The sequence below is a fragment of the Notolabrus celidotus genome, chromosome 15 (genome assembly GCF_009762535.1).
Source record: "Notolabrus celidotus isolate fNotCel1 chromosome 15, fNotCel1.pri, whole genome shotgun sequence".
Taxonomy (NCBI): Eukaryota; Metazoa; Chordata; class Actinopteri; order Labriformes; family Labridae; genus Notolabrus; species Notolabrus celidotus.
The window spans coordinates 32,325,488-32,343,083 of NC_048286.1; the positions used below are offsets into that span (position 1 = coordinate 32,325,488).

The following is a 17,596-nucleotide window of genomic DNA, read 5'->3' on the forward strand; positions in this document are numbered from 1 at the left end:
TGGTAACTCTGGGTTTCAGTATGAAGCTGGTTCACTTCTTAGAGGAGTAGATCACCATGGTAACTTCCCAGTAGGTTATGTTTGAGACAAGAGATCCAAGAAAAAAAAAATCAGTTTGTACAAAAAAAAACACCCACTGACCAATCAGGCTCCTGATCCCAGAGCTCTGTACACTGTACGAGGAGGAGGGAGAGAGAGACCGGCCGGCAGTCCAGTCTTCCCCTCATGATTCTTCATGTAAAGAGAACGGAAGATATTCATTGTGATTGATGATGTCATCAGCAGAGACTGATGGAGCACTGACACCTTTATCTTATTTATGACACATTAGAGGAACCACAGAGCTCTCTTTGGGTTCTCTCAGGCGTCATACACGCCGGGCATTAAGACATTTGAATTACATCCTTAAGATCGCCTGAAGATCTTTCTGTTGTTCCTCTTTAATCTTTAAGAGCACCTGGCGTTTACTTGGAGTCCACCACTCTGCCTCTTGGTATCCTTCTGTCTCCGTCTCCTTTAGGATGTTTACTGTCCCGTTAGATACCACTGTGACTTCAGCTGAAATGAAACATCTAACACGGGACTTCCACCAGGTCCGTCTCCGATCCGCTGCGGTCTGGCTCCATGCTCTCTCGCACGTCAACACCCACCAGTTGCATTTTCTGAACGCAGCATGGAGCAGGACTGCTGGACAGCTTGAGTCATGTCACTGAGGACTCTCCTCATCCATGTTGTCTTTCTGGTCCTCTGAAAACCTCTGACCTGTTGACTCCTGGCCTGGCTCCGCTCCAAATGACATTTCGTTGTCATGGTTAGGTTTTGTTTTGGTGCCTGACTTCCTGTCCCGCTCCATCTGCTCTGTTGACATTGATGCGTCATGCTCCGACATCCGGCAAAAATAGAAGTCTTGCGTATCTGATCCGGAGGACTCCGACCTGCCGGATCAGAGACGCAGCTGGAACGCAACGCAGAGGATCCAGTGGAAGTTAACACATTGACTGGAATAGAAACCTATCAGATCCGATGCTGTGAGCAATCGAAGACAGACCGGACATGGATCTGGTGGAATCACTGTTTCAAATGATTTTTAATTTACCAGACTGTCTGATAAGATGGGAGATCCTTTGATTGATGGAGGAAGCAAAGTAGAATCAAAGCTGTTAAACTCATCAGGTGATAGAGGACTGTTGTCTCTGCTCTGCCTCCTTGTTATCGAACGAGTACTGCCTTGCAGACTTTGACATAGCCTCCATGTTCACACAAACAATGTGTCGTCTTTTCTTGTGGGCCATAAGGATCCAAAATTTCATTTATTGTGAATTAAATGCAACTTAGATCAAATTGAAATTGACACAAATATTTATAAGTGATATATTTGACAGATTTATACTTGAAAACTGCTGCATGAGTAACATTTCTGGCACTCCTGGATAGATGTTATGTTGTAAAGATTTTCCCACCATCATGGTTCACTCTAAGTCTGTAAAATATATCAAATCCCTGATGGCAGACTTCTTCAGCTTTTTGATTTAGTCCGTTGCTGCTAACACTGCTCTGACTTATCTCTTATATCAGGGTTAGTAAAGACAGATAGATTAAAGGTTAAGGAAGTCAGTGAGTCAGATCCCATGGTGGTCAGAGCCTGGGCTGAGCAGCATAACTCAGTGCTGGTCCGAGCCTGAGCTATCTTGTCTTTCACAGCCTCCACTCTTCTTCTTCTTCTTCTTCTTCTTCTTCTTCTTCTTCTTCTTCTTCTTCTTCTTCTTCTTCTTCTTCTTCTTCTTCTTCTTCTTCTTCTTCTTCTTCTTCTTCTTCTTCTTCTTCTTCTTCTTCTTCTTCTTCTTCTTCTTCTTCTTCTTTCTGGAGTCTGTGATGAGAGTTGTCTCCACAGCAACGGTGTGCTCTTCGTTAGCAATGATGCACTGTGAGGAATTATTGCTCCGGAGTGTCAGCCAATCACAATCAGGGATTTAAGACAGCCGCATAAAATACGATCTATCGACTCAAGTTTGCTACTGACAGGCAACATGAAGTGATCGCAGAGTGTAAATCCTCCGCCTCTGTGTGTGTGTGTGTGTGTGTGTGTGTGTGTGTGTGTGTGTGTGTTCAGACAGAGACATGTGAGTGAGAACAGCAGCATCCATCCACAGCATTAGAGAGCTGGATGACATAAGTATCATGAATCAGTATCATGGCTCATATTCAAACACATTCAGGTTGTGCTAGGAAAGCCTCCTGCGTTTCTATGGAGCTGACTGAACGTATATTTATAGCAAGTACAAAGTGTGTGTGTGTGTGTGTGTGTGTGTGTGTGTGTGTGTGTGTGTGTGTGTGTGTGTGTGTGTTTAGGCCTCGCTTGAAGGAGAGAGAGCTAAATGATGAGGAATGCAGGAGGTTTCTGTTCTCTTGTCTGTTTCTCATAATGCTGTGGTTACCATGGTGACACATCCTTTCTCTTTTTTAATAATGTGTTAGTCAAGGAGCGAGCCGGAGAACGAGAGACGAGTGGAAGGGAGAAAAAATCTCCACAAACACACACACACACACACACACACACACACACATACACACACACACGTTTAAACACACAGGTTTATGTTCAGTGTCGTGATGTTTAACCCCTTCATCCTGATGCAGTCACGTAAAACCCTGACATCAACACGCCGTTTTGAGGGCGCGAGGTCGGTCGGTATTCTTAATTAAATGAGAATGTTAAGACGAGAGGATAGAGATCAACAAACAGGGTTAGCTTCTTTAAAGTCATCATTATCATCAGCTCTGTGCCTCCATGGTTTGCTGTAACTCAAACTCAAATTCAGTCTTGAGTTAAAGAATGAGCATCCATCTCCTCCGACTGTCATGTAGGTAACAAGTTGCTGTGGCTGTACCTCATCATCACGTTCCAGACATATTGTATGAAAAAAAGACGTAGTCACCCATCTGTTCCTGAGCGCTGTTTGGAAGCCTATCAGGCGGGAGCCATATTGCTGCTGTCGAGCGATTGTGACGTAAAGAGGCGGGCTTTGAGCCTCCTAGCCAACAGCTACAGTGTTCCCGCCTGTCAATCAAGTCAGCTTTGCCTCTCATTGGAAGACTCCTAATCTCAATATCTTAGAAATTGCTGCGTTAGAAAAAAATGAATATCTTCAAAAATAACGTGTTATCAAAAAAGTCACCGCCGTACAGTGTGTGCCGATGAAGAAATGAGCTATTCAGACCTAAACTGTTTTTTTAACCAGGCTGTAAACATGTTTATTTCTGCTATAAAGATCTTCTTCTTTGAATGGGTGTGTATGTGGTTTCTGGTGTTTCTGCAGCCAGCCTCAAGTGGACATTATATGAACTGCAGTTTTAGTTTTTAGCTCAGAAGTTGAATTTTTGTCTCTTTGAAGCTGCAGACCTGAACAGCTGATCAGTGCGCAGCAGGTGGAAGAGCATGTTTGTGTTGTGTCTACACAAAGTGCAAAAGGAAACAGGCTCTCTGGTGGTAATGTTAAAGGTGACATATCATGCAAAATGGACTTTTTAATGGTTCTCTACCTGAAATATGTGTCCCTGTCTACAAACCCCCCGAGAATGAAAAGAATCCATTCTGCCCCTGTTCTGATTTCTCCACCTTTCTGTAAATGTGTGTGAAACGAGCCGTTTCAGACTTCAGTGTTTTTGTTACGTAACAACAATATCCGGTCTGTCACGGAGTCAGAGCTCGGAGCTTGTTCAGCCCATAGACTGTATAAAATACAACTCAACCCCTCCTCCGTTTTTCATTACCTGCACAAATGTGTGCTAACAAGGAGCTTAGGAGGGAGGCATGCTAGTTGTAGGCTGTCTTAATAAACACAAAGGTCGGTTTTACTCCCCACGTCTGCAGATTTGAAGATCTAGTGGATGATTTTTATTGACCATGGATAAGTGTTAGCGCTAGTTAGCATAGCCACATAGCTACATGTTCATAGCTGTAGCTGTGTACCAAGACACACGTCTACATACTGACAAGTAAAACAACAAGAAACACTAAATCTGTGACCAATCCTTCAGAAAGGTCCTGCTGCAGGCGGCTCTCCGTCAGGATCAGATTCTGGATCAGATTCAGAGGGTTGAAGTAACGCGGGTCTGTGAGCAGCCGTGTATATTCAGCCAACATGTAAACATTAGATCAACTGCTGGACAGCCGAGGCACATCCACTTCCTGAGGGGGCGTGGTCAGAGAGAAAACAGACTGTTCTGAGGAGGACTGAAGAAGAGGGCTTTTCAGGCAGACCAAAATCTGATTTCAAAGTGTTTTTTTGAGCACAAACTTTAAAGACATGTTTTGGGGACCTCTTAGACCAATATATATTGATGAAAAAAGCGTGATATGTCACCTTTAAGTGCTGAAAAAATTCTCAGGAGAGTGAACACCTAAACAGAAGTGAGTTCTCTGATCTGAGTCTCTCAAATTAAGCTGAATTACGTGGCCTGTTCGACCCTGTCTGCAGAAAACTGTAGCCTAGCTTGCGTGCTGTTTCTCCCTGCAGTTTCTCATTAAAGGGGACGAGCTGAGAGTCATCTGTTGCTGTTGCTATAATTGGGATTTAAAACTCATACAACCCAACTTCAAAAAAATGGAAATATCCCTTTAAGACTATCACTGAGTTAATTTTCTCAAAGACTTCCATACCACCAGATTCTGTTATGTGGGGTCGCCCTGCACCTCCTGTGGTATGTGAGGTCAGATGTTGTTGACCCTGCAGTGATTAGCGGGCTTCAAAGAGCTCAATGTGATGGATGATTGCACCAGCTCTGCCATCTTTGCTGATTACAGAAGTCAAATATGACTGCAGTGCAGGAAAAACAAAGCTCTCCACAGGCCAGAGACGAGCACTGATACACCGGACAGTCAGAAAACAAAGGAGTTGACGGGACACGGTTTGGGCTGAGGGAAGAGAAAAGGAAGGAGAGGGGGAGAAATCAATATATCGCCTCAGACTCCCCATCTTGATCTTTCACTGGCTTTGGTCTCGTTATGGTATTGATTTTCCTCCACCTGTCGTCTGTGCAGTGCTTGACAATAACACCGTGTCTATCACTAGAGACCATCATACCTGTCATTAATGTCCACTCTGCTCAATTAGGGCTAGCTTCACTCTGAGATGTGTCCTCCTAACCCGGGCTCTCTTTGAGTCAGAAGTACAAGGAAACTCCATTAATGGCGGTGGAGGTGCATCTTAATAGATCACATGTGGATGTTTTGAACTTTCACAGCAAAGATAGTGCAGTAGTTCCTCTAGAATAGATTATGCTCTGCAAGATGCTGCTGTATGCACACACACACACACACACACACACATGCATGCATGCAACTCTGGATTGGATCCATCAATAGAGAGAAATCAATAGATTTCAATCTCAGTGTTTTGCAGTTTGTTTTTTTGCAGTTCCTCGAGTAAATCAAATTTTATTGTTTTAATAAAACAGGCTTCCCATCCTCTTGGACTACTTTTATATTATTACCATATCTATCATCAAAAAGACTGAAGAGCTACGGCATAAATAAGAAAACATCAGAAAAGCTTAAAGAATAAAAGAGATGCTGTAGAAGCCTGCAGGGGATTGGATCTGAGAGAAGAAAGCATGTATTCAGTATTGATTCTTCCACATTGATTTGAAGCTCGTTGATGCCAAAAAGTGCTTTGGTGCGGCTAACAATGAGCGTCTCTGGATAATTTAAGATCATAATGGGTTATTCATATTTGCCTTTTGTGTCTTGATTTACAGCTTTTTGCAGAAACCAATATATCCCCAAAACTGAAATACCTCCAGTTGAGTCAGAGCTTGTACCTGATGTTCTGGACACTGGACAATAAGCAGCAGTTACATGATGCTAGCAGCTTGCAGAGAGGCAACGCTGCTGTTTTCAGTAGAAGAGAAGCCCTGCTAAGATTTCATCCTGAGTAAACTGTCACAGTGTGAAGTCCCTAATATCTCTGCATGGGAATGAATTAATGTCATGAAGGTTCACTTTTGTTTTTACCTCCTGCCAGGACGTGAGAAAGGCCAATTTGGCAGCTAATTGAGAAGTGATGAAGACGAGTGATTGGGAACTTTAAACGACAAAAGGGGAATTAATATCTGAGAAGAGATGATATCAACATAGATTTACAGATTACTAAATGATTTTTAATTTACCAGACTGTCTGATAAGATGGGGGATCCTTTGATTGATGGAGGAAGCATAGTAGAATCAAAGCTGTTAAAACCATCAGGTGATAGAGGACTGTTGTCTCTGCTCTGCCTCCTTGTTATCGAACGAGTACTGCCTTGCAGACTTTGACATAGCCTCCATGTTCACACAAACAATGTGTCGTCTTTTCTTGTGGGCCATAAGGATCCAAAGTTTCATTTATTGTGAATTAAATGCAACTTAGATCAAATTGAAATTGACACAAATATTTATAAGTGATATATTTGACAGATTTATATTTGAAAACTGCTGCATGAGTAACATTTCTGGCACTCCTGGATAGATGTTATGTTGTAAAGATTTTCCCACCATCATGGTTCACTCTAAGTCTGTAAAATATAACAAATCCCTGATGGCAGACTTCTTCAGCTTTTTGATTTAGTCCGTTGCTGCTAACACTGCTCTGACTTATCTCTTATATCAGGGTTAGTAAAGACAGATAGATTAAAGGTTAAGGAAGTCAGTGAGTCAGATCCCATGGTGGTCAGAGCCTGGGCCGAGCAGCATAACTCAGTGCTGGTCCAAGCCTGAGCTATCTTGTCTTTCACAGCCTCCACTCTTCTTCTTCTTCTTCTTCTTCTTCTTCTTGATAGAGGACTGTTGTTTCTGCTCTGTCTCCTTGTTATTAAATGAGTACTGCCTTGCAGACTTTGACAAAGCCCCCATGTTCACACAAACGATGTGTCGTCTTTTCTTGTGGGCCATAAGGATCCAAAATTCATTTATTTTGAATTGAATGCAACTTGGATAACAAAGAGAATATTTTATAACAGTTCGAAAAAAAGAGAGCTGATGAGTTTGAATTGATCCGCTGTTTATTGAACCAGAAGAATGTCAAATGTTGGGACGCATGAAGGGATGGGAAGCATTAAAAAGTATCCAAGGATTAAGCAAAAAGCATGAATAGTAATGTAGAAACTGGAGGATGATTTCAAATGTAGAGTGTTAACCATAATCAATCAATCAATCAATCAATCAATCAATCAACCAATCAATCAATCAATCAATCAATCAATCAATCAATCAATCAATCAATCAATCAATCAATCAATCAATCAATCAATCAATCAATATTTAATTATAAAGCGCCAAATCCCAACAAATGTTCTCCTCAGACTCTTTCCAAACAGAGCAGATCTAGACTGTCCCTTATGTTCCATTATTAACAAAGACCCAACATCGAGACCAGATCAGATCCAGTCCCATCTTACAGACAGGACTCAGTCTGATCTCATCTTAATCCACCATGAGCAGAGCACTTTGCAGCATTTAGCAAGTTACAGTGGCAAGGACAAACTTCCTTTAACAGGCAGAAACCTCCAGCAGGACCAGACTCATGTTAGACACACATCTGCTGAGACCGTGTTGGAGAGAGGGATAGAGAGAGAGAGAGAGAGAGAGAGAGAGAGAGAGAGAGAGAGAGAGAGAGAGAGAGAGAGAGAGAGAGAGAGAGAGAGAGAGAGAGAGAGAGAGAGAGAGAGATGATAGTAGTAGTTGTAGTCTAAGAAAAGAGAAAACTGGGGGAGACCAGATGAAAGAAAAAGAGGAGAATAAATGGTGAAGGAATGACAGCAGAAGGAAAGGACGAGATAAGAAAAGGTCACAAAGGATGAAGAAAAATGGAAAGAAAAAGAGAGAAGGTAAGAGAGGAAGGAAGAAGAAAAGAGAGAAGTGAAGAAAGAAAGAAAGAAAGAAAGAAAGAAAGAAAGAAAGAAAGAAAGAAAGAAAGAAAGAAAGAAAGACCCAAAAAAGGAATCTACGGCAGAGATCCAGAGGAACCTACGAGACAAGGGAGCTCAGGGACTCCAGAAAGGTCTATGGTTAGTAACTTTAATGGAACAGGAAGAGTTAAAGTGAGAGACAGGCAGAGAGAGGAGAGAGAGGGAAAGACAGGATCCCAGTGTGCCAGTCTAAGCCTATAGCAGCATAACTAAGAGCTGGTCCAAGCCTGATCCAGCTCTAACTATAAGCTTTATCAAAAAGGAAAGTTTGAAGCCTACTCTTAAAATCTCACGATGAAACACGCCTGTCATCACTCTGATAACTAGCAGAGATCCAGAGGAACCTACGAGACAAGGGAGCTCAGGGACTCCTGTGTTGTGGTTCACATGATGCACAGATCAAACATTTGGTAATGCTACTGTCTCTTTAAGCCTCTCATATTCAAAAGTCTCCTCCACTGTTGCAATGCTCAAATGTTGTGTCCCATTTAAAAGGATAAATTATGAAACATGGCCGTTATGTTTGGACCCTGAATCTGACCCGGAAAGTTTTGGTACAATGAAAGAACAGAGCAGGATCTTTGTGTTTGGTGAGTGTTTGGTTGATTCTGCTCCTTTAAGGACATTCACCGATCGCTGATGTCACGACTTGAGCTAATCTCATGTCCCTCTATGGAAAGTGTCGTGCAACTTTCTGACCTGTTCAGAGCAGCCTGCAGTCTCATCCTGGGATTACTCCAACACGTGTTTACCTCTCAGTTTGGTGGTGACAGCCAACATCATAACTTAATATTTCTTAGTTATGAAACCTCTTTAAAGGGAAGGTTATGAGTAATTCTGTGATCAGCCCTCATCGGTACAGAATACATCGATGATATAAGGTTATTTTCTGAGAGATTATAATTGGTTCTGTACTGACATTGAAACGGAGGAATTTCCCATGTGTGTGCATGCCGTAGTGTTTGTCTGTGTGCCCTGGTATGAAGAAATTACCAGTTTATGAAATGAGTATCCTGTCTGCCTCTGGCGCTGGTATCCTCCCTCAGAGCATGACTCAAAGGCTTTTTGTTTGCCTGCTTCCATTTAGCCCAAAATAACTTGATCTCAGCCCTATTTTCATTTCTCCTTCCGCCTACACACACAGCATTAACCCAGCCTGCTTGGCACATATGGCTCTTTGAAAAATGCAGCAGGGGGTGGTGGTTAGTGAGGGGCGGGGGGTTGGATGGTGGTGATGGGTAGGGGGGTTAGCTGTCAATCTTGCATCTGTGTTTTTTTATCTCTTCTGGAGAATATTGACGTGTTTGTTTCCATCAACTTCCTCCTCTCTTCTCCTCGCAGAACCTCTCTATTGTCACGTCTTCTTCTGGAGATGTCACTTGTGTCAATTGTACAACTATAGCTTATCTCCAGTGCAGAGGCTGCTGTGTGCATGATCTTCATAAAGAATGTCTTTCAGTAGGAAGTGAAGAAATAAAGAGGACTGACACATGGGGAAATGAAACCTTTCAGATGAATTTCAAAAGAACCGTGTCGAGGAGACACCTCCAAAGTAAAACTGAGCGATCCTCGTAAAGTTACCACTTCTCTGACATCACAGGATCCAACAGGAAACAAAGATCAGTGTTGGTGCTCATTAAATGCTCGACCGTCAGTGTCTCGGCCAAGTCCGTCTTCCATCGCTCAGTCAGAGTCCTTTCAGGTAGAATACGATGTGCCGTTTTAAAGTTTGTGTCCTCTTGTTCAATCTTCTGTTGTTGATTTGAAAATGAAAATGTAGTTGAGCACAGTCGAGAGGTTCTTCTGAGCATTCATTCCCGTCAGTGACCAGGGTCGCAGCTTGATGTCACTAAAAATAGATTTAATGAGTTCTCTTTCTTGTTAGGCTCAAACTTCGTCCGTTAAGACTCATAAACATGCTCGGTTTCTTTTAGACTATAGGAAATATCTGAAGGTGAGAGAAGAGAGAGCTCCTGCATACTGATACTCTGTGAATCCAGGTCCAGCTTATGTTGACAATACGCTATGACTCACAGCTGGTGTTTCTGAATGCTTCTAATCTAAAGAGCTGGCATCGTTTTTGTTTTCTCATGGTCAAATTATACCCCAAAGATGTACAGAGTTTGAAAACTAATGATAAGTAAGGGATAATGTACTCTGATGGGATCATATTTCCCATAACTACCTGCTAATCTTACATTATCTTGCTTATTACCAGGCAACTAACTTAAGTAACAGACAGTTAATTTCGTTAACGGCTCATTTGTTCCTGACGAAAACGAGACTATGAAGAGTTAAAGGTGACATATCATGCAAAATGGACTTTTTAATGGTTCTCTACCTGAAATATGTGTCCCTGTCTACAAACCCCCGAGAATGACAAGAATCCATTCTGCCCCTGTTCTGATTTCTCCACCTTTCTGTAAATGTGTGTGAAACGAGCCGTTTCAGACTTCAGTGTTTTTGTTACGTAACAACAATATCCGGTCTGTCACGGAGTCAGAGCTCGGAGCTTGTTCAGCCCATAGACTGTATAAAATACAACTCAACCCCTCCTCTGTTTTTCATTCCCTGCACACATGTGTGCTAACAAGGAGCTTAGGAGGGAGGCATGCTAGTTGTAGGCTGTCTTAATAAACACAAAGGTCGGTTTTACTCCCCACGTCTGCTGATTTGAAGATCTAGTGGATGATTTTTATTTATCATGGATAAGTGCTAGCGCAAATTGGCATAGCCACATAGCTACATGTTCATAGCTGTAGCTGTAGCTGTGTACCAAGACACACGTCGACATACTGACAAATAAAACAACAAGAAACACTAAATCTGTGACCAATCCTTCATAAAAGGTCCTGCTGCCTTTCTGGTAGAGGTCGGTTTTACTCGTCACGTCTGCAGATTTGAAGATCTAGTGGATGATTTTTTATTTATCATGGATAAGTGCTAGCGCTAGTTAGCATAGCCACATAGCTACATGTTCGTAGCTGTGTACCAAGACACACGTCTACATACTGATAAATAAAACAACAAGAAACACTAAATCTGTGACCAATGGTTCAGAAAGGTCCTGCTGCAGGCGCCTCTCCATCAGGATCAGATTCTGGATCAGATTCAGAGGGTTGAAGTAACGTGATCTCTGAGCAGCCGTGTATATTCAGCCAACATGTAAACATTAGAGCAACATGCTGGAGAGCCGAGGCACATCCACTTCCTGAGGGGGCGTGGTCAGAGAGAAAACAGACCGTTCTGAGGAGGACTGAAGAAGAAGGCTTTTCAGGCAGACCAAAATCTGATTTCAAAGTGTTTTTTTGAGCATAAACTTTAAAGACATGTTTTGGGGACCTCTTAGACCAATATATATTGATGAAAAAAGTGTGATATGTCCCCTTTAAAGTGCATCACTGATAATAAAAACTCTGACGAACGTATGTATTGATTTTGTTGACGAGATGATGGCGAGACGAAAACAATAGTGGCGGACCGTTGGACATCCATGTTTCCCCTTGTGCTGTGCGTCTTTAAAGATGGCGTGATGACTTCCTGTGACAGGCTGAGTTATTATCTGAGGGGCTCAGTGTTAGCTTGGTCTCTACCTGCAGCAGGTGTGCTTTATGAACCAGCTCTCCTCACCTCCATGCATCTGTCTCATCTTCATGTAGGATTTTTACCCCCCTGGTGTGCGTTAGTGACAAAGACACAACCGGGGGACGTCTGTTTAATATTTGATGTTTGACGTTGTTGCCGCCATAACCGTAAAAAGCTCGGCGTCTACAGCTTGATTTAATCCAGTTTAGTGAAACATCAGACACATTCAGTAAGTTTGGATCAACTTCTTGTTGAAAGATGCAGATGCTTTTCAGAGTGCCGTGAACTGACTGTCTGTCCAGTGCGCCTGTCACTGCAGGTGCATTCAAGGACCGTTGTAAATGTGCAATACAGTCCTTTCAGGGCATTTTTCTGTGAATCAAGAGAATCAAAATACAGTCAGAGTGGTCACATCAAGAATGTTTTCTTTTGACTTTTTAGCAGGGCCAGGCTGAATTACTTAACTTAAGATATTACACAAGCAAAAGTGTTAAAGGAGTGTTGATGATTTGAACACTTGGTATAACCCTGATACTGATATCTGATCCACTACATGAATTATTTAAAGAGTGAAGATGTTTCGGCAAAAATCAAAGACTAACATGTTTTGAGTTTTCTTCGATTAAAACTATAAAGGACTGAAAAGACTAAAATGTGACTAAAACTAACAGGCATTTTCCTCTAAAGATAAAGAGTTAATCTAAAATAGCCGCCAAAATTAACCCTGCTGGACAGGATCTGAGATGAAAATGTACGCTAACGGTTTAACCTCACCTTACGGTCTGTGGCGTCAACAAGCAGAAGCAAAATGTGTCTGAACTCTTTTCCTTGGATTGATTTGACGTGATGTTTGATCAGTTTGACTCTGGTGTTGCTCATGTTAGTGAAAGTTAATAACCGTCGTAGAGGGATTTCAAGGGTCTTTCTGTGTTTTGTTTTTACATTTAGCAGAATTATATAAAAAATACTAAATAGCTGATTTTTGAATATTATCCTCTCTGATATTACTCAGCTACAAACTAAAGCTTTAACCAGCTTGACACAAAATATTAATTTAAAGATGTTTTTATTGATTTCACGGTGGGTAACACAAACAGAAACTTTAAACTGAACATTTTTATTCACGGTCAAAGTTCAAACAGGATCCTGTTCATTTACTGTAAGTCACATCAAAGTGAACATCGACACTGAGAGTAACGTGAGACGAGGTGAACAGAACTTCTGCACCCAGAGGAAAATTTTACTGCTGAAGGATTTCTCTTCTAAGTCTCTGGAGACCAAATTGAGATTCTCACTTCAGCCTCATTCAAGTTTCAAATTGTTCTCATTCGTTTCTCATCAGTTTCTCCTAAAATTCACTAGGAGAAATAGTTGAGACCATGACATGAGTCTTATTTGAGACTTAAATGAGAGATCTCATTAATGGCTAATTGTCTTCTTTTTTAAAAACATATTTTTGGCCTTTATTTGACAGGACAGCTGATGAGAGACAGGACATGTGGGGAGTAGTGAGCGGGGGAAGACATGCAGGAAATGGTCAACCAGCCGAGAATCGAACCGGCAACCCCTGTGTCGAGGACTGTAGCCTCTGTATGTGGGGCACTTAGACCGCTAGGCCACCAGCGCCCAAAATAATCCACCCCTTTAATTGTAATAATCTGTCTAAATCTGGTCAGCCCTTTTGCAGCCCATATTTTAAATAAATGGTCTGTCATACCTGGTATGAAATCTCTATCTTTTGCAATTTCTCTCAAATCCACTAAATCTTTGTGAAGTTGTTTTGTTCCAAACAGACTTGTAAAGGAAGGACCATACTGTGAAGTCAAAGAAGAGATCATTTCACATCTAAATAGCTGATCTTTCAAGTGGTTCAAATGTTTTCATGAGAATTGTAAGTTTGTGGACAATTACACTGGAATCTTAATTTTGCAGGGCACTATAAATGTTCATGAAAAGATGAGCTCAGGCTCTTTCTTTGCTCCATCTGAGCTCAACTTGAGACACAAAAACTGAGTTTGACTAAGACTAAGCTGAGACTTTTTACAACTTTTTTTTTCTGGAGGCAAGAATGAGAAACAGGAGACATAAGCTATCGTCTCATTCTGCTTTCAAACAGATCTCATTGTTGTCTAGGAGACAGAAATGAAACACTTTTGAGATCTCCTCTCTAAATTTATTTTCCTATGGGCAGGAACATTTAAATTGACATCTCTGTCCTCATTCAGCTCTCCTTCTTAGAGCTTTGCAGTTGACGCACCTTGACACACCTATATATGTCTGTATATAATATATATATAAAGATATGTATAGAGGGAGAGTGTGTGTTTGTGTGTGCATGTGCGTGTGTGTCTAATCCCAGCTCACTGGGAGTTATCGTAGCTTGTTAGCAGTCTCTCTACCAGCGGAGCTGTCAGGCTGTATTAAGCAGTTTTGTCATGGGCCAAGTAGGACACAGGAAACCCGTACACACTCACAAACACAAACACACACACACACACATGTACCTATCCCAAGTACACACACACACACACACACGCATGCCCTGCATGTAGCACACCCACGCTGAGGTCCTGCACAGTTGTTCATCTGTGATGAAACTGCCTGGTGAGCAGTCTGATCCCTGGAGCCTTTTTCCCCGAGTCGCCTGGGATGTGAACTCACTGTTACGTAAGGTCAGAGCGTGGGGACTTCTTACAACACTGTTACCTGCGCTAATAAGCCGGCTGAATGGACGTGTCCGCCTCGTACACTGGGTACATAGAAACAGACAGGCAAGAACTGGGAGAAAACTTTTTCACCCCTCATGCTGCTTCGTTGTGTTTGGATTTATTGGACTGATGTGCTTGGATGAGACAACTTGACCTCTAGCATGAGCGTGTTTTTGTCCCCCTTTTGAAAATGACTTCACACGACTGGGATGTGGATGCAAACTTTCTTTCTTTTTGCAAAACACTGTTAAGAACCAAACGGATACTCCTACACACATTTTTCCACCCTCTAACCTAAAACACTTGAACTAAAACAGCTGTAAAACCAGTCAGTCATGGTTGTGAGATCTGTTTTGATATCAGGCAGTTACCTAAGGCAAATATCCCTTGATAAGTTGTCCAAAGAAATCCTAACCGTGATGTTCCAAAGCAGCTTTAGACTGTCTTCTCTATGTTTATATGGTGTTTTGTGTAGGTTTGAAATATGTAGATTTTGTTGAGGTATAAATTGTAATCATCATTTCAAAGCCATGCTCATGATGAGTCATCTCATCATGTGTAAGGCCATATCCACCAAAAGTCAATATATGTATTTTCTATATACAAGGATGCTCTATTTAAAAATACTACTTTACATGGTGGGTGACGTACACTGAGTGGTTCGTTATGTGCTATAGAATCCAAACAGGACGTGACCTGGTCATCCGTGACATCACTCAGAGTTAATTACTGTCGTTGTGGAGTTTCCTGTGTCCTAGTTTTATTATTATCATTATTATTATCTTCCCCTAATATGTCTTGCCATTGTTTCATTTCTGCTTCTTTCTTGTTTTTCAATCGCTGTAAAGCACTTTGGGTTGCATTTTATTTGTATAAAAGGTGCTATATAAATAAAGCTTGACTGATGATTGATTGATTGATTGAAGTGTGGCACAGAAGTTATTACCTTAACTGGTTACCCTCTCCTTTCATTTAGTGCTCTGATTTCCTCAGATGGGCTAAAGACCTGCAGATTATCTGATTTATATTCAGTAATAGTTCAGTAACTTGAGTTTAAAATAGTTAGGTTTTATTTGTTTGTCTTATAAACTCTGAGATAACTACCTGCTCCTTACTGGATGTGTTCTTGGAGAGGCCACAGCTGCCTGATGCTATAGGGTTCAAATTACATCATGAGTAATCATACATTATTTTGTTACTTGATTATTTTGTGTATTTTGCAGGAAGGAATTCTCCTTCTTGATGGTCACACTTTCTGTCATTTTCATCATATGATCTGTATTTCCTCAGGATAGTGTTTCACACGGCTGCTTATCTTATCATTCCCTCTCTCTTTTTGTTTTCCAGAGTCTGCAGCTCTCCTCTCAGGGACAATATTCTGCAGCCCTTCTCTGGTCACAGGCCTGCCTGGCAACTATCATCCACATCCTCCCATCCACCCATCCTTACCCCAGTCATGAAAGGCCTGTCCAGTAGTCGGAGTCACCACCACGTGATCTCCTATGAGCCATCATATGATCCACTCGGTCACCACGTTGACCGCAAGCCATATTTGATCAGTCAGAATGACATGCATGTGCCCATCCCCATGCCGCATCCGGCTGAGCTGTCCTACTACAACGCTCAGCGATCCCCATACCCCTCTGACAGCAACAGCATCGTCCCATACGGAACCTTCCCGAGGAGGTGCCACTCCACCTCCTCATCCCACCATCCTGAGGTAAAGGATGAGTGTATGGCCATGGTACCATATATAATAGGAGGAGGTGGAGGAGGAGGAGGAGGAGGAGGAGGTGGAGGAGGCTATGGAGGTAAAACGCCCACCCGGGTACCAGCAAACTTTGCGGACCCGTTTGAGCGTCAGCCGTCATTCTCTAGAGATGGCTACCATACTCTGCAGTATAAACGAGGAGTGCTGGCCACCAGTGGGGGGGCGGGGGCCAACAACATCAACAATGACAGTCCAGGGAGAATTCGTCACCTGGTCCACTCAGTGCAGAAACTCTTCACCAAGTCCCATTCACTGGAGGGGCCGCATCACACACAGTCCTCCAAGGGGGCCAATAATGGGAGCGTTAATGGTGGTGGTGGTGGTGGAGCAGGTGGTGGTGGTGGTTCAAGGGCCAGCCCAGACGGTGAAACTCCACCAGGAGTGCGCCACCGGAAGCGCAGCAAGAGCCGCGAGCGCTGTCGATCAGCGGAGCCCAAGCATCGAAGCCACCACCATCACCACCACCAGCTCCACGGCTCAGCGTCCGCTCCGGGCTCCGGGTACTGGAGCTCAGATGACAACCTGGAACGGGAGCTGTGTCTCTACCACCCTCATCACCACCAACCTCCACCCTCACCCTCACCCTCCATTTCCCCCTCCCCCATAGCCATGACAATGGGCCGGTACTCTGTCAACAACCCCGACAAATACCCCCAGACTCCCATCCCCGTACTCTCCTCCTCGCAGTCCCAGCAGTACTTCATGATGGACCCTTACGGCACACTCAATGAGCACACACACACCCACGCACACCATGGCCACGCACACCACCATTCTGCACTCAAAGTCTCCCGGAGCAACAACGATGTGAAGTATGCAGCGTCGTCAGCATGTCTGCCAGTTAGTGGCAGCAGCAATAACAGCGGTGGCGGTATCGGTGGAGGAAGTGGCCCCTTGCTACCAATGGGGCTTGTGGACGGGCCCGTTGTGAAGAAAGGGGCATGGTCATCGAGCCTAACGGTGAGCAGGGCCCGAGAGGTCTACACCAACAACAGCAGCCACAACCAGCTTCGAGCCAGCGCAGGATCCGGTAACCTAAACCTAGATAGAGCTCTAGTCAAATCTAAGGGCAGTCAGCAGCAGGAGCGCACTTGCCATTTCTTACAGGTAAATAATTTCTCCCTGACTCCCATCCAAAACCAGTCGATTCACCCTTCTCCCCTTTGTTGCCTCCCTTTTCTCCACAACTTACTTTCTCACCAATGTTTCCACTAAGTCACTGGTTTCCAGTCCTGTGAGGCTTTAGGTTTTCAGTCCTACCAAAACTTCAGAACACCACAAAGAGAAAACTCAGTCAGAGAAATACACTCCATGAGAGAGACCTATCCTAACTTCAGAAAGAAAGTGCACAGCTGTTGTCCTGGCACGTTCTGTTGTTGTTATTCGTGCATTTGTATATATTTTTTGTCATTATTTGTTTCTTTAAGTCACATGGAAGTAATATTTTAAAAACTACAAAATGTGGTCATCCCGATGCCTCCAGCCTTTCAGGTCCCTCGATGTTAGCACCTCTCAAAGTTTCCAGAATAGTTAAAAGTTTGAAGTGACAGTCATCGCCAGTTTTTTAGGCTGTGCCTTTTGCCAGGTC

At 42.9% G+C, this 17,596-nt stretch overlaps 1 protein-coding gene across 1 annotated transcript in view; it reads left to right on the plus strand.

The window, feature by feature from the left end:
• LOC117826901 (disks large-associated protein 1-like) overlaps window positions 1-17,596 on the plus strand; it is a 126,930-nt gene that overhangs the window by 46,787 nt on the left and 62,547 nt on the right. Inside the window, exon 3 of the mRNA XM_034703319.1 lies at window positions 15,585-17,115. Coding sequence (XP_034559210.1) covers window positions 15,694-17,115 — 1,422 coding nt within the window. The 5' untranslated portion in view covers window positions 15,585-15,693. The remainder of the gene's footprint in view (window positions 1-15,584; window positions 17,116-17,596) is intronic.